This window comes from Mauremys mutica, chromosome 1 (genome assembly GCF_020497125.1).
Source record: "Mauremys mutica isolate MM-2020 ecotype Southern chromosome 1, ASM2049712v1, whole genome shotgun sequence".
Lineage (NCBI taxonomy): Eukaryota > Metazoa > Chordata > Testudines > Geoemydidae > Mauremys > Mauremys mutica.
In genome coordinates, this window is record NC_059072.1 from 331,041,126 (window position 1) to 331,059,439 (window position 18,314).

General features: G+C 46.9%; 1 protein-coding gene across 1 annotated transcript in view; it reads right to left on the bottom strand.

Moving 5' to 3' along the window:
* Positions 1-18,314, bottom strand: part of DYNC2H1 (dynein cytoplasmic 2 heavy chain 1) — a 368,188-nt gene that overhangs the window by 245,044 nt on the left and 104,830 nt on the right. Inside the window, exons 56-58 of the mRNA XM_045019043.1 lie at positions 15,811-15,924; positions 11,714-11,874; positions 769-892 (exon numbers count right to left, since the gene is read on the bottom strand). Of these exons, the coding sequence (XP_044874978.1) occupies positions 769-892; positions 11,714-11,874; positions 15,811-15,924 (399 nt within the window). The remainder of the gene's footprint in view (positions 1-768; positions 893-11,713; positions 11,875-15,810; positions 15,925-18,314) is intronic.

Consider the following 18,314-nt stretch of genomic DNA (forward strand, 5'->3'; position numbering starts at 1 on the left):
TATCAGGGACTACAAATTTGCCATTTTGTGCTATTGAGCTGATCTTTTAAATGAGGGGTGGGAAATTGTTATGAAAAGAGATTATATTTTAGGCCCCATTTCTGCAGAGACAACACCTGAGTGGACCCACGTGCCTATGACAAGCCCCGGGGAAGTCAATTGGGTTTGGAGAGAGTGCCGAGCCCAATAGCATGAGTCTTCTATTTGCAAGGTCACATCCTTATACTCTTCCTTTTAAAAAATAAGGAACTAATGTAGTAGAATTCTTTTATATAACTATTGCTCCCTTGATTTATTCAAATTAAGCTTTGAAGGCCATTAACCCATTAGGTTACCTTAGTCTCTTTTGTTAATTAAAATTAGAGGTAAGGTTCTGACTGCAGGGAGGTCACAGGGAGCAGGTTGAGGTTCCCAGATTCAGAGCTGCCTGGCTCCGCCACAACCCTAATTTATGCCATTGCCATAAGGTCCCTGAGGCCTGTCATTTATCACACCCCCACTTCTCATCTCATCCATGTCCCACTTCTAACAAACCCCCTTACACTAAGGATGGTGAGGCAACTGGGGCAAAAGGCAGTAGAGCCTCCTTTGCCAAATCTCTCTCTGTTTCTACTGATAGCCTTCCCCTCTCTTGGTAGAATTCTCCACTGGCTACCTCCTATCAGTTTAAGTCCACTTTGCACTGTGTCCGTAGCGCAAAGTGATCTTGGTGGACCACAGAAGCTAGTCCTTTTTTTTTTTTTTAATGTAATGGAATAAAAGTGTTACCTTTGGATCAAAAGATGTCTTGTTTTTAGACAGAAGTTCTTCTACACTCTCTCGTATTTCCTTTGGAATGTTACGGGCATCAAAGGTTGCAATGTCTTCTCTCACTCCTCTTTTGGCAAGGAAACTGCAAATAGTATTAAATAATTAAATGACAAAGCATTGATAAAACAAAGTTACTCAGTATACAGTAACTGGAGTTTGAGATGAGTTGTCCATAGGCACATTCCACTGATGGTATGCATGCACCTTGTGTGTCAGAGATCAGAGTCTTTTTGGCCAGCAGTAGCTAGGGAGAGTATATACGCTCTTCGGTTCTCATGCTCTGCTGCAAGGGCGTATACGGCGGACCTTTCCATTTTATGGGATGCTGGGCAATCTACCAGACCTCGAGGCAATGCAAATCAATCAAGTTTGACCTCACCTCTCTACTAATGAAAGAGCCAGTGCCAGGCTCTAGGACCCCACTTATATTCTGGGGAATCCAGGCATTTGTGCCACATCTGTCCAAGAAACAATGCCACCCCCTGAGGCTGGGAAATGCCAGGACCCAGCCCCAGAAGCGGAGCCAGGGCCGAGTCAGTACTCCACTCTGCCCCCACCATGAGCTGCTCTGCCATGGCTCTGCTGGAATCCTGACAACCCCTAACCAGCACACCACTCCCCTTTGTCTTCCCCTTCACCTCCTGCACCCTGCAATGACTAACCTCTGCTTGGAGAAATTGGTTGACTAGGATGTATCCAGTAACTTCATCAACCAAAAATTTGTCAAGAGTCATCAGATTCCTACCCTCCACAAAAACTCCCCCAAGCTCATTGAGACTGATGGGTCATCCCTCTCTTTGGGGCCCATCACATATCAAATGGCACCCCGGAGGTCATCACCAGTGGCAGCCACTAGGAAATCATGCAGTTCTGGATGATCTGCTCCTCACAATCGCCAGTCATTCTTGGCACCCCTTGGTTTGTCACCCACAACCCCTTAATCAGCTGTCAATCAAGGACAGTGCTCTTCCACACTCTGCAGTGCTGACAAGAATGCCTCTTTAGTCCTGGTTCACAATAGATCATGCTCTGTGGTGCACTCTAACCCTCAAGATCCCAGAGAGCAGAGTAGCAAGTCCAGCGACACCTAATATTCTTGTCAAATACCTGGAGTTCACCAGGATGTTCAAAAAACCAGAAGGCAGATACTCTACCACAGTTACAACTGCCCCACTGAACTCTGCCAAGGGATGGAGATTCCCTTCAGACACACTTTCTGTGAAAAAGACCTACAGGCCCTCCAGGAGTATCCAGAGTAAAACCTGTGAAAGGATTCATTCCTTTCTCCCCAGCTAGTGCCCCAGCTTTGTAGCCAAGAATGATGGCTCTCTCTCCAGTGCTGTGTTGATTACTGGGCACTAAATCATATCACAGTATGCAATCGATAACATTCTCATCTTCTATGAGAATGAAGAACTCCATGACCACTATTTACATATCATTCTAAATTTGATTCTGGCTAAGCCACTCTATGCCAAGCCCCAAAAGCCACACGTGAGACTTGTGAGCCATCTCCATCCCTTCCCACATCCTTATGCCCTTGATCTACCCTCTCTATAGACTTCATTGTGGAGCAGCCCCACTTGCAAGGGCACTCAGTCGTTCTGACAGTGGTGGACCTCCTGACGAAAATGTCCCATTTCATCCCCTATTGTACTCTTCCATCAGCCGTGAAATGGCATGGCTTTTTGTGGAACACATCTTCCAATACCACGGCATGCCAGAACACATCATTTCTGATTGGGGCACCCAATTTGCCTCCCTGTTTTGGCAGGAATTCCTTTATCTTCTCAACACCACGCCCCTCCTCTCAACTGTCTACCACCCTCACACTTACAACCAGATCAAAAAAGTCAACCAGACATTGGAACAGTACTTCAGCTGTTTCCTGAATTTTCATCAAAATGATTGGGTTCCACTGTTGTCTTTGGCCAAATTCGTTTACAGTAACACAACCCATGCTCCCACCAGCAAAGTCCGTTCTTCACAAAATTTGGCTTTCATCCCATTTCACCCCAAACTATTAGAAGGACCCTCTATTCTGGCAACCACAGGCTCAGTCCTGTATGCTTTACTAACAGCACAGGACCAGTAGAGTGAGTGCAGCCTATGGCTGTCAATCACAGTATTCACTGTGTGATCTTTGTGGATCTGCACATGTTGAGAAGGGACTCCTGGCTTGAGGAGTGCGAGTCTCAGGGTCCTGTTATGGTTATGATTCATGTGAAGGGTACTAGTCTTACTCTGCACTGCAACAATTACTAATTACCCGGCAACAATTCCTCATTTGTTATAGAATTTACCTATCAATAACTCCCTCATGCTTTTACTGATTGGTCAATTGTTAATCAATTGTTAATATATATACTGTTACCAGTTCTTTGGCATTATCTAGCTAGACATTATCTGGCTAGGAATTAATGCTTAGCCAAATAACTGCTTATCTGGCCAGGAGTTTTATCTGCTAGCCAAGTTGCCCCACTGTGACTATGCCTGACCAGCATAGCTCCAGTGTTTATAACTCACACAATGCACAGTCAACCAATGGAACTCCTTGCCAGAGGATGTTGTGAGGGCCAGGACTATAACAAGGTTTTTAAAAGAACTAAATAAATTCATGGAGGATAGGTCCAACAATGGCTATTAGCCAGGAGGGGCAGGGATGGTGTCCCTAGCCTCAGTTTCCCAGAAGCTGGGAATGGGCAACAGTGGATGGATCACTTGATGAATTCCCTCTGGGGCACCTGGCATTGGCCACTGTCGGAAGACAGGATACTGGGCTAGAAGGACCTTTGGTCTGACCTAGTAGCAGCTGCAATTCAGTGGCTGCTCAAAGCATTTGTCCACAGCTATCATAGCTCCTGTGCCTGCTTTGTTCCCATCCCCATTCCTGCCATGGTGCCAGCCTTGCCCCTGCCTTGCCTCACTCCAGGCAACTTGGTTCTGACCCTGCACTCCAACTCCTGGCTCCTGACTCTGGGTCTGACCGTTGCCTCTAGTATCTGGTCTCTGACTCTGATTCTGACCCTGGACTCCAACGTCTGGCCACTGACCCCTGTTCTAACCATTAGGCACGACTCCTGCTCCACTAGGCACAACTGTCCATGTCCCAGTCACTTGACAGTTGGTTGATGCAGCAGTTCCAGAATTTGACTGCTTTCTGGCAGAGTGGGGAAAACCTAGTATTGCCTTATTTGTTGATGTAAAACATAGTGGTCTCGTGTTTTTGTCATGATTTGAACTGACTGTCCTGTTGTTAGGTGGAGAAAGGACTTGCAGGCCTTCTGTACAGCTCTGAGCTCTAGGTGACTGATGTACATTCTCCTCTTTCTCAGAGACCATAGACCCTGTGTCGTTTGTTTATCCATATCAGTGCCCCATCCCTGTAGGGATACATCTGTGACAATAGTCTTGGATGGTAGGGATGCTATAAAGGAGACTCCTCTGCATGCACCTATCCATCTCAGTGAGGATCGGACCAATGGAAGGATCATAGAATCATAGAATCTCAGGGTTGAAAGGGACCTCAGGAGGTCATCTAGTCCAACCCCCTGCTCAAAGCAGGACCAATCCCCAACTAAATCATCCCTGCCAGGGCTTTGTCAAGCCTGACCTTAAATAACCTCTAAGGAAGGAGATTCCACCACCTCCCTAGGTAACCCATTTCAGTGCTTCACCACCCTACTAGTGAAAAAGTTTTTCCTAATGTCCAACCTAAACCTCCCCCTCTGCAACTTGAGACCTTTACTCCTTGTTCTGTCATCTTCTACCACTGAGAACAGTCTAGATCCATCCTCTTTGGAACCCCCTTTCAGGTAGTTGAAAGCAGCTATCAAATCCCCCCTCATTCTTCTCTTCTGCAGGCTAAACAATCTCAGTTCTCTCAGCCTCTCCTCATAAGTCATGTGCTCCAGCCCCCAAATCATTTTTGTTGCCCTCCGCTGGACTCTCTCCAATTTATCCACATCCTTCTTGTAGTGTGGGGCCCAAAACTGGACACAGTTCTCCAGATGAGGCCTCACCAGTGCTGAATAGAGGGGAATGATCACGTCCCTCGATCTGCTGGAAATGCCCCTACTTATACAACCCAAAATGCCATTAGCCTTCTTGGCAACAAGGGCACACTGTTGACTCATATTCAGCTTTTCGTCCACTGTAACCCCTAGTCCTTTTCTGCAGAACTGCTGCCCAGCCATTCGGTCCCTAGTCTGTAGCAGTGCATGGGATTCTTCCGTCCTAAGTGCAGGACTCTGCACTTGTCCTTGTTGAACCTCATCAGATTTCTTTTGGCCCAAACCTCTAATTTGTCTAGGTCCCTCTGTATCCTATCCCTACCCTTCAGCATATCAACCCTTCCTCCCAGTTTAGTGTCATCTGCAAACTTGCTAAGGGTGCAGTCCACACCATCCTCCAGATCGTTAATGAAGATATTGAACAAAACCGACCCCAGCACCGACCCTTGGGGCACTCCACTTGATTCCGGCTGCCAACTAGACATGGAACCATTGATCACTACCCGTTGAGCCCGACCATCTAGCCAGTTTTCTATCCACCTTACCGTCCATTCATCCAGCCCATACTTCTTTAACTTGCTGGCAAGAATACTGTGGGAAACTGTATCAAAAGCTTTGCTAAAGTCCAGAAATAGCACATCCACTGCTTTCCCCTCATCCACAGAGCCGGTTATCTCATCATAGAAGGCAATTAGGTTAGTCAGGCATGACTTGCCCTTGGTGAATCCATGCTGACTGTTCCTGATCACTTTCCCCTCCTTTAAGTGGTTCAGAATTGATTCCTTGAGGACCTGTTCCATGATTTTTCCAGGGACTGAGGTGAGACTGACTGGCCTGTAGTTCCCTGGATCTTCCTTCTTCCCTTTTTTAAAGATGGGCACTACATTAGCTTTTTTCCAGTCATCCGGGACCTCCCCCGATCGCCATGATTTGTCAAAGATAATGGCCAATGGCTCTGCAATCTCATCGGCCAACTCCTTTAGCACCCTCGGATGCAGTGCATCCGGCCCCATAGACTTGTGCTCGTCCAGCTTTTCTAAATAGTCCCGAACTACTTCTTTCTCCACAGAGAGCTGGTCACCTCCTCCCCATACCGTGCTGCAGAGTGCAGCTGTCTGGGAGCTGACCTTGTCTGTGAAGACAGGCAAAAAAAGCATTGAGTACACTAGCTTTCTCCACATCCTCTGTCACTAGGTTCCCTCCCTCATTCAGCAAGGGGGCCACACTTTCCTTGACTTTCTTCTTGTTGCTAACATACCTGAAGAAACCCTTCTTGTTACTCCTAACATCTCCGGCTAGCTGCAACTCCAAGTGTGACTTGGCCTTCCTAATTTCACTCCTGCATGCCTGAGCAATACTTTTATACTCCTCCCTGGTTATTTGTCCAATCTTCCACTTCTTGTAAGCTGTTTTTTTGTGTTTAAGACGAGCAAGGATTTCACTGTCAAGCCAAGCTGGTTGCCTGCCATATTTACTTTTCTTCCTACACATCGGGATGGTTTGTTCCTGCAACCTCAATAAGGATTCTTTAAAATCCAGCCAGCTTTCCTCGACTCCTTTCCCCGTCATGTTATTCTCCCAGGGGACCTTGCCCATCAGTTCCCTGAGGGAGTCGAAGTCTGCTTTTCTGAAGTCCAGGGTCTCTGTTCTACTGCTCTCCTTTCTTCCTTGTGTCAGGATCCTGAACTCGACCATCTCATGGTCACTGCCTCCCAGGTTCCCATCCACTATTGCTTCCTCTACTATTTCTTCCCTGTTTGTGAGCAGCAGGTCAAGAAGAGCTTTTCCCCTAGTTGGTTCCTCCAGCACTTGCACCAGGAAATTGTCCCCTACACTTTCCAGAAACTTCCTGGATTGTCTGTGCACTGCTGTATTGCTCTCCCAGCAGATATCGGGGTGATTAAAGTCACCCATGAGAACCAGGGCCTGTGATCTAGCAACTTCTGTTAGTTGCTGGAAGAAAGCCTCGTCCACCTCATCCCCCTGGTCTGACGAGAGGCGTGTCCAGGTGATATCTGGAAGGTGTGCAGACCAACTTCAACCAGCCTTGCAAGCAGCAGAGGTGAAGTCTGGCATGCGGCATCACAAATGTTCAGGTGGCCATTTGACATAGGAAGGCAAATCATGACCACATATCAGCACTGGGGTTTCTTTCTAGTTGAAGAATTAAGGAAGCAGGCCTTGGAAATGGAGGAGTCCAGGATCACGTCAATGAATTCAGTCCTTGGAACTGGATGGAGAACCCCTGAGTTATCGCCTCCATGGCCCATTGATCAGTGGTGATAAGGGGTCAAGTGTGCCTAAATTAAGCTAACCAATTTCCGAAGGGGAGGTCGTTGATTTCTGGAGTTGTTGCTGGCAGAACTCATCTCTCAACCATCCCATCACAATCACTGCTTCTGGGACTGGAAGACTTTGTAGTTTGTAATGAAGCAGTGGGTTGTGTCTTCTCCTGGGAAAATGCTACCATTTCCTGTGTGGTTCTGAAGATTTTTGATGGTGAAAGAGCAGCTGGATTGGTCTCCGTGAGGAATAGTGTTGTTTCATTTGTCTCCTCTGAGGAACTGGTGTATAGACTCCAAAGGAAGGCAAGGTGGCTTGTAAAGCCTTTAGTGTATGGAGGGCCTCGTCTATCTTAGAGCTGAACAATTCAGCTCCTTCAAAAGGCAAGTCCTCCACCATTATCTGGACTTCTCTTAGGAAACCCAATCCCTGAAGACATGATGCCTGATGCAAAACAACAGCCATTGCCATTGATCTGGCAGTCATATCCGCCACATTGAGTGCTGCTTGGAGTCTCATTCCAGCTACAAGCTGACCTTCATTAATAGTGACATAAAGTCCTCACAGACGTCATTGGGAAGGTGGTCCTCAAAGGCAAACAGTCTCTCATGTATGCAGAAGGCATATATCACTAATGTGACCTGATAACTGGCCACACATAACCGTAGGCTTAATGAGGAGTTGGCTTTCCACCAAATAAATCAATATTTTTTGGTTCTTTTCCTGTGGATTTGAATTGTGTGGCCTTTTTGTTCACTTTCCGTTCACAACAAGAGAGAATGAGGTATGCTGCGTGTAAAATTATTCCACACCCTTAGGAGGCATCTCATATTTTTTATCTGCCCTGCAAGATGTAGGTGGTGCTGACACAGGTGTCTGACACAGGGTTCTGGCTGGGTCCATGACAGCCTCACTAACAAGGACGGCTGTCTTCCCTGCTGAAGAAGCTTGAAGTACGTCCACCAACTTGTGTTTGTTCTTGTACCTCCTCAATAGGGATTTGGAGGGCCTCAGCCATTCTCTTTAATAGGTCTAATGCAGTTTTAGGATGCATCAAGCGAGGTATTTCCAGCAAAGATAAGGAGGTGTTAGTACCGTTATATAGGGCACTGGTGAGACCTCATCTGGAATACTGTGTGCAGTTCTGGTCTCCCATGTTTAAGAAGGATGAATTCAAACTGGAACAGGTTCAGAGACAGGCTACTAGGATGATCTGAGGAATGGAAAACCTGTCTTATGAAAGGAGACTCAAAGAGCTTGGCTTGTTTAGTCTAACCAAAAGAAGGTTGAGGGGGGATATGATTGCTCTTTATAAATATATCAGAGGGATTAATATTAGGGAAGGAGAGGAATTATTTAAGCTTAATACCAATGTGGACACAAGGACAAATGGATATAAACTGGACACTAGGAAGTTTAGACTTGAAATTAGATGAAATTTTCTAACCATTAGAGGAGTGAAGTTCTGGAACAGCCTTCCAAGGGGAGTAGTGAGGGCAAAAGACATATCTGGCTTTAAGACTAAGCTTGATAAGTTTATGGAGGGGATGGTATGATGGGATAGCCTAATTTTAGCAATTAATGTGGCAACTGATCTTTGATTATCAGCAGGTAAGTATGCCCAGTGGTCTGTGATGGGATGTTAGATGGGTTGGGATCTGAGTTACTACAGAGAATTCTTTTCTGGGTGCTGGCTGGTGAGTCTTGCCCACATGCTCAGGGTTTAACTGATCGCCATATTTGGGGTCGGGAAGGAATTTTCCTCCAGGGAAGATTGGCAGAGGCCCTGGAGGTTTTTCGACTTCCTCTGCAGCATGGGGCATGGGTCACTTGCTGGAGGATTCTCTGCAGCTTGAGGTCTTCAAACCACAATTTGAGGACTTCAATAACTCAGACATAGGTTATGGGTTTGTTAGAGAAGTGGGTGGGTGAGATTCTGTGGCCTGCATTGTGCAGGAGGTCAGACTAGATGATCATAATGGTCCCTTCTGACCTTAAAGTCTATGAGTCTATGAGGTCTTAGAAACCCTTATAGTTATCAATTTATGGGGCTGTGGGTGGCACTACAGTCTCACTGGGGGATGAGGACTACAGCTTCAGTCAGGGTAGGTCACCTCCCAGTGCCTGCTCTTCTGTTTCCCCCTTCTCTGTTTCAGTTGTGTAGGAACCAGGAGGGGTGTTGGGATATCAGAATGTGCAGTGCCGTGGCGAAAACAGTCTTTCAGTAGTGCCAAAAGGGCCATATGGACATTGATGGGTAAGCATCTGGTGTCAAGGGAGCAGGACACCACAAGCCTGCATTCTGTGGGTCCCAGTTTCTCTTTCATGAGGAGTGTCTGGACCCTCTATAAAATGTTGAGGGTTGTGGTGAGTAAATATATTACTGCAGTGGAACTTCTTAACCCTCTGATTCTGAAGATGAAGCCTGGGAGAATGCATGGCTTAGATCCATGAGCTGTATCATGGTCCTCAGAATGTTAGGGACTGACTATGTTGCACTACTAAACAAAGTCAGTGCCAAGCGTAAGGCTGAAGTTGATAATGAGGAAAACTGTGGTTTTGGGTGTATGCAGATCCATTGGTGCTGTGTATCTAAACAGTGCCATGTGGGACAGCATAGACAGGTGTGTGAGAACCAGGTTTTCTTGTGTTGGTAAAGCAATTTCCAACTGGCTTGGTTCCAGTGCCAAGAGGGTCAGTGCTGGCACCACTGAGATAGACACTGCCGGGGCTAGTGCCATACTCTGGTTTTCAGTGCTGGATGATTCAGTACCATATCGTTGGAACCAATCTGGGACTGAGCTTCAGCAGGAACCACTGTGGGATACAAACTCCCAGACAATGTTCAGTGCCACGGTGATGTTTTCCTCTTAGTGGAAGCTCTGGTGGGTAACCTACCCCTGGGATTTGTAGCTCCCTGTTGTGAGACAAACCAACAGCCAACCCAAGGCTGTTCACTTAGCTGCCCTTCCAACAGAACCGTAGTGAGTCATCAGTCAGGCATGCAGCAACAACTCAGCTGCACTGACTTACCCTTCCAACAGAGCCTGCAGTGACTCAGCCTTCAGCATGTGGCAGCACTCTCTAGACTTCCAGCCTGCTTTTGATTTAGTTCCTGTTTCTGCCCCAGCCTTGCACAAGCCCTATTCCAGTCTGCTCCAGGCTTGTCTTTGCCCTACTTTGATCTTGCTCCAGCCCTATAGCTAACCCACTCCAGCCCTACCTCTGCCTCCTGACCACCCCTCCGGACCCTCAGACTCTGATCACCCAGCTTCAAACTTTGGCCTGTAACTGGACTCCAGCTATGGTACTGATTTGCCTTATCCAAGGACTCTGACCACCCGGCTTCAACCTTTGGCCTGCATCTGGACTCCAGCTATGGTACTTATTTTGGCTTGTCTATGGTTCTGACCAGGACCTGTGCCCGGATCCCTGTTTCAGCACTGCCCTTGGCCCAGTCCCAACCCTATGGTCTGGCTTTGACCTCCGCTCCAACCACTAGGTCTGACTACTGGAAGGCAGTACCTGACACTTGTGATCTGTCTGAGGATGTACTTGTGATTCGACTCAGGGTTCTCTAAGTAAGCTCAGTTCAGAAGCAAGTCTTGTTGATTTAGTCATTAGGAAAACCTGAAGGTGGGTCTCCCTGTCCTTCCTATATTGAAAGCTTCAAGACTTGCAAATCTATTTGGAATGTGCAATTCTCTCAGACAATTCAGGCATTTTAAGTATCTGTTCAAACTGGGATAGCTCCCTTGCATAAGAAGCAGAATTTGAATCCAGGAGAACCAAAAAACAGCATACCAGATGAATAAAAGTTCTAACAACTAAAGGTTGCAATAGGCAACCAAAAAATAAAATTACTAAAACTATACTATAAAACTAACTGTAAATACTATTAACTAAGCAGTGGATCTCAAACTTTTGTACTGGTGACCCCTTTCACATAGAAAACCTCTGAGTGCGACCCCTCCTTATAAATTCAAAACACTTTTTATATATTTAACGCCATTATAAATGCTAGAGGCAAAGCGGGATTTGGGGTGGAGGCTGACAGCTCGCAACCCCCCATGTAAGAACATTGTGACCCCCTGCGGGGTCCCAACCCCCAGTTTGAGAACCCCTGAGCTAAAGCCATTCAGAGGGCTTGGTTGTCTCTCAAATCATCAGGCTCCCTCTCTAGCCTTTGAGGCAGTGAGAGAAACTGAACTGCCAGAGGCACACCTCATCCTTGTATGCCCTCCGAGTTGAACATGAGAACTGAAGAGCACATGCATACCCGATGGGTACTGCTGGCATATGTGACACACGTCAATCTGACGTCTGGCATGTGCGATATATGTGCCAGATCAGTGGAATTCGCCTGTGGACAATCACTAGAAGGAGAAAAAATGTTAAAAAGGTCTCTGAAACTAGAGTCATAAGAGTATTTTGTATCAGTTTTATCCATAAATAGTTATATGTTATCTATTCATTGTTAGGAATAAAATTATTTTCCTTCTAGAAGATCATTAAAAACTCATCCAAACCTTTTGAGAGAGTACAACAGAAACTATTTTCCATTATACATTGCTACATTAATGCTTTAAATAAAATCCTCAACTTACCTCTTCATGCTCACCCATGATGTATCAAAAATCCCCATCAGTCGTAAAACACCCTCTAGTATATCTCTGATTATGTCAGGTGGCATTCGTAGTGACCGGATTTCTGACAAAGACTCTGGCTTTATATTTCCAACTGCTAATTTAGCTTCATTAACCAGTGGCTACAAAAAATTTAAAAAAAACAGTTACCTTTTCCGTAACTAGTGTTCTTCGAGATGCGTTGCTCATGTCTATTCCACAATAGGTGTGCATGCTCATCACATGCACTGGTGCCAGAAGTTTTTCCCCTAGCAGTACCCGTAGGGGGGAGTGCTCCCCGCGACGCCTGGAGTGGCGCCTGCCCGGTGCAGTATAAGGTGAGCTGCGCGCTCCCCCCATCCAGTTCCTTCTTGCCAGACAACTCCGACAGCAGGGAAGGAAGGTGGGATGTGGAATAGACATGAGCAACATATCTCGAAGAACACCAGTTACAGAAAAGGTAACTGTTTTTTCTTCTTCGAGTGACTGCTCATGTGTATTCCACAATAGACGATTCCAAGCTATATCTGTTGGAGGTGGGTAGGAGTTCACAAGTTCCCAGGACGGAGGACAGCCCTGCTGAATCCAGCATCATTCCTGATTTGGGAGATGATCGCATAGTGCAAGGTGAATGTGTAAACCGATGACCACATGGAGGCCCTACAAATGTCCTGGATGGGGACATGCGCCATGAAGGCATCCGACGAGGCCTGTGCCCGGGTCGAGTGTGCCCTCATAATGGGTGGCGGGGAAACACCCGCCAGCTCATAACAGGAACGGATGCACAAAGTGATCCAATTGGGAAAGCTGCTGAGTGGAAATCGGCTAGCCCTTCACGCGCTCAGCCGACGCAACAAACAGTTGTGAGGACTTTCTGAACAGCTTAGTCCGCTCAAGGTAGAAAGCAAGAGCCCTCCCACCCCCATGTAGAGCATGTGGAGGTGGCATTCCTCACTGGATGCATGAGGCTTGGGGCAGAGGACCAGTAGAAAAATGTCCTGACCCGTGTGGTAGACGGATTTCACCTTCGGGAGGAATGCAGGGTGTGGACGGAGCTGGACCATGTTCTTATGAAAGACTGTGTACGGCGGTTCGGAGGTCAGGGCCTGAGCTCCAAGACTCGCCTGGCTGACGTGATAGCAAACAGGAAGGCCACCTTCCACGAGAGGTGAGACCAGGAGCACGTGGCCAGTGGTTCAAACGGCGGCCCCGTGAGACGAGCCAACACCAGGTTTAGGTCCCACTATGGAACCGGGGGTCTAGAATACAGGAAAAGACGGTCTAGACCCTTAAGGGGTCATAGCATGGGAAAACACCGTTTTTCCTTGCACCGGCGGATGGAAGGACGATATGGCCGCCAGGTGCACCTTGACGGACCAGGGCGCCAGGCCCTGGGCCCTCCGATGGAGGAGGTAATCAAGGATAAGATGGATCAGGGGGGTCACCGGGGAGACACTCTGGTCTGCCACCCATCTAGAAAACCAGGACCACTTCACCAAATAAGCGCAGCGAGTGGAGGGCCATCTATTTTCGAGGAGGATGTGCTGAACTTGCTCTGAGCATGTTCTTTCCTCTCCACCTAACCACTGAGCAGTCACACTGTAAGGTGAAGAGCCACTGGGTTGGGATGGAGGAGGCGGCCCTGGTCCTGTGAGAGCAGGTCCGGGGGGAGTGGCAACGGCCATGGCAGAGCTACAGACAAGCCTCCCGTAACAATACTGCCTGGGCCACGCCAGGGCAATCAGGAGGACTCGGCCCTGTCCGACTTTATCTTCTCCAGGACACTGCTCATTAGAGGGAATTGGGGAAAGGCGTAGAGAAGCCGGCCTGACCAGGACAGGAGAAAGGCATTGGAGATAGCGCCCCTCCCCAGGCCCCCCCAGAGCAGAACCGGGGGCATCACCAGTTCTGCTGAGTCACGAATAGGTCCACCTAGGGAGTTCCCCACCTTTGGGAGAGCCGGTGGGTCACTTCCAGGTGTTGCATGGTACGGGCATGGTACTGAGGACGAGCAACCCACTGACTCCTTTGTCAGGGGTCTGGAGAGGGAGGCCAACAGTGCTTCTGAAGCTCCAGCCACCGAGCGAGCTCCCACCAGGGGCTGAGCCAAAGGCGACGGTGCCCACTGGTACCACTGGGCCAGCCACGACACTCGGTGCCACTACACTTGCTGTGGCACCGGCGGGATCGGCTGCCCTGGTTGACCACTCTGGCCCGTCCAAGGACAGCTACGAATGGAGACCGGGCTGGCATAGGATCCGCTGCTGTGTCTCTCGACTGCGAGGAGCAGCGGTGCCAGGATCTGCGATGGTCACAGGACCATGATCTTGACGTGGAGGACCGGTACTGACGTAATAGCTGCTCCACTAATGGCCTCGACAGGCGGACACATGACAGCGAGGTGACGGCGATTGACGCCCGGGGCTGGGGTGCCTTGGCGGAGACTTGGAGCAGGAGCCCGAATGGGAACGGCATCGACGACTGTGCCATGACTAACTGCGGTACCCTCTCCGGGATGAGGACCAACGACAATGTCCACCGCGGTCTCTTCAATGTCCTCTCTCTGAGGAGGACCAGTGCCACGAGTCCCGGATGCACAGAACCCAGCCCGAGAGTCTGGTCAGCATCAAGGGCGATCCACATGGACTCTGCCCCGAGCGGACACAGGGCGATGACCAGCATCAGGAATGTTCCCTCAACCAAGACCGGTACCGAGCCAGGGGAGACTGCGGAGATCCCAGCGGAGGCTTGCCTCTGGAGCATAGGGCCGGCATAGGCAGCGCTCCAGGCACCAGCATAGACAAGACGTGGTGGGCCGCCTGAAGGGCTTCAGGCATGGACGGCATCCGGACATCCAAAGAGGCCTGTTCTGAAGGGGCAAGGCTTCTCCGCTCTATGTGAGTCGGAGGCCTAGGGCCCAGTGGGGATCGAGGCCTAGCCTCTCTCCCAAACTTCCCTTGGTGCTGCTGCGAAGAGGGAGTCTTCTTGGCCCTCTTGGCATGCCCCGTGGACAGGGAGCGGTGCCGACTGGTCAATGGCATACTGATATCGCGGTGCCTGGTACCAGCTTAGAGCGGCGTGCCGGAGTCGGGGTCAGCACCGACTCCATCAGAATGGCTTGGAGCCTAATGTCCCTTTCTCTTTTCGCTGATATGGGTTTCTCCCAAGCAGCGCAAACAGTCTGTGTGCAGCTCGCTTTTTGGCACAGAACACCGACAAGAACCACACAACTTAAATCCCAGGGCTCGAGGCATGCCCCAGCCCGGGCTCACTGACTAACTAAACCAACTACACTAACTAACTACAGGTACTAAACAAACAAATAGTTCTGGGGACAAGCTGCAGCAAAGCTGGAGCAAAGCAGTTCCGACGCACCTTCACTGGCGGCAAAAAGGAACTGAGGGTGCGGGGAGCGCGCAGCTCCACTTATACCACGCCAGACACGTGCCACTCCAGTTCCCCTATGGGTACTGCTAGGGGAAAAACTTCTAGCACTCGTGCACGTGGAGAGCATGCACACCTATTGTGGAATACACATGAGCAATCACTCGAAGAATAACTGTTTTATAAACAGGAGACAGCAGAACATTTATGTCCTCTCAGTTTTCACACAACCTGGCTTTATGTTTCACCTTTGGCATTTTATTTTCCTCATTACATCCAACTTATCTTTTAAATTTGTATTAACTTCTCAAAGTTTAATTTAAAAAAGGTGAAGTAAGCAGGTACAAGCCACAGTTGCAGCCCCCATGCACAGAGCCATAAAGGGAGCAATAAATACTTCTCCAAACCCACTTAAAGCAGTAGGTGAGCACAAGGGCAGCAACTGAGGGCATGCTTTGGCCTGAGAAATCTTCATTGTGATAGACAGAAAATAAAACAGCTTGAGTTCCAAATCCCAGACTGACTGTCAGGGCTGGCAATTAGAGTATCCTGAACATATTTTTTAATATAAATCATTGAGAGAAAATAAATATGAAACCCCATGGTGATTTTTTTTTCAAATTTCGCAGATCAAACTGCAAGTCAAAGTCAAATAGGACCAGTTTTATATATTCATTTTCCTTATCAGTTCTCACCTGAACCTCTTTTAGTTCATCTTCAATTTTTCTTTTTCTTTCTTCAATTTTCACAACTTCTTCTGCTATCTTGTGTTTAATTTTTTCCATTTCTGTCTTTTGCTCACTGGCATCCTGTTACAAGAGAGATTATTCATGAGGGAACCCACTTTATTTTCCAAACTTGATTATGTGGTATTATCATACTTTTGATACTCACATTTCTTTAAATCGTCATTTTAATTTTAAAATATATTTTAATTTGTATAGTATTGTTCATACTAAAGTACTAAAAAAGACTTGACACTGAATTACTGTTTATAGCCATGATTCAGGAAGGCACTTAAGCATGTTTAACTTTAAACGTGTTTAAGTCTCATTGACTTCAGTGGGCTTTAAGCATGCTTTCCAGAAAATAGGAACACTTGTCGGAATTGGAACCTTTGTAAGCTAATACACATATGTCTTCAACAGGCTGGTAAGGAAAAAAGAGAGAGATTATTACTGTTATGTTTATTTTAAAACATTTGAGAAGCGCTCAGATACTATGGTTGTGGAGGACATATAAATAAATAGATATGACTAAATTAAGGAAGTGTATATTCTAACCTGGACATCATGTTCGATTTGGACCTGTCTCTAGCTCCTCACATCCAGGCTATGTCTAAATTTTGCCAAATCTTTCTGCATAACATCTCTAGGATAAGGCCTTTCCCATCCATCCAAAGAACTAAAACTCTCACCCAGGCTGTCATCATCTTGCATCTCAATTACTGCAACATCCTTTTCTCTAGCCTTGACAAATTCAATCTTGTCCTGCACATGTTCATTCAGAATGTTGCTGCAAAGATGATTTTCACAATCTGCTGCTTTGACCACATCACTTCTCTCTTTGCATCCCTCCACTGGCTCTGACTTCTCTACCACATCAAACATAAGCTACTTGTCTTCACTTTCAAAGTCCACCATGACACATCTCCATCCTACCAGTCATCTTCCATTCACAATTTAGATGTTGATTCCTGCCTCCAATCAGTCCATGATGTCAGCCTCTTTCATCTACTTGTTCAATTTCAGCACCTTTTTGTTTTCTCCCGTACTGCCCCCCCATGCTTGGGTGGAGCTTCCCATAAACATCTGTAAATCTACCTCATTATCCTCCTTCAAATCCCTCCTTAAAACTTTTATTTTCTATGGTGTCTATTAAAAAAATTTACAATGGTTAGACAGCTTGTGCTGTGACCACTGCTTAACATGCTGACCAACACTGCCTCACTGTTTCCTTGAATTCCCTCGACTGTCTATTGACACCTATCTGTTTTCTTTTGTCTCATAGAATATAAACTCTTTGGGACACTGACTGTCTTTCTGTTCTGTGTTAGGGCAGCGCCTAGAACAATGGGGTCCTGATGCATAAGTAGGGCTCCTAGGTATTACAGTAATACTACTACCACTCAATAATAACAACAAACAACAACAACAACATAGCCTAGAAATGTTGAACACACACAACTGTTATTGAAGTTAATGGGAGCTGACAGTGCTTAGTGCCTTTGAAAATTAGGCCGAAAATGTATAATACATGCACCCCACAAGTAGCAACAATAAATGTGATAGCATGGGTTAATATGCAGGCCACATTTTGGGATGCAGAATGAGCATGGAGAACAGGGCATAGGTCAAGAAGAGGAAAGGGGAACAGGTAGTGATCTGTATGAGATAGGGTAAATTGAACATAAAGAAACTGTTCAAAATTCTGGAAACTCCATGGAAGAATACTCTACCCTATGCTGCACAAAGAAAGGTGGAAAGCCAAAGAGTGTTGACACCTAACTAGAGAACAAGTAGTGGAGGATATGTGCACAAAGGAAGAGATCACTTTGGTGAGACAGAGGTAAACAAGGAGGCACAAGAAATGAGAGGTGAGAGGTTCATGTGGATTGTGAACACAGATATTCTTATCTCCATTTATGATGATGATTGAAAAGACAAATTCATGAGCAATAAGTGAAGCAAAGTTGATATATGAAGTGACAGGATATGATTCCAAGAAGTGAGGCAGTTGTACTCTGAGCTGAAGTGATAGCAGAAAACAGCGGCTGTGTATAAGCAGCAGAAATGAAGGATGATATTTGTCCATTATAGCATTTAACCTGAAAACATTTACAGACAGATAGGTCACTAATACATTATAATGATATAGCATTAAATCATCCAAGACTAGGTCAGGCATTTTATGCAATGCAAATGTGAATATATCACAAGTAATTAAAAAAAAAGTCATAACCTCAGTTGCACGTCAAAATTACTGTTCAGAGAGAACATCATTGGCATGTTGTGAGCATACATTAGAGCCCTCTACCCCAACTAAACTGGTTCCTTTTCAAGTTTTTTTTTTAAACATCAGAGGGACTTTATGCTTCTGTAGTGCTTCTTAGAGGATGTTAACCTCAGAACTGTCAGTCCTGCTAGCACACCTTTGATACTACTGAGCATACCATGTTTCATTGCTTTTGTTCCAACTC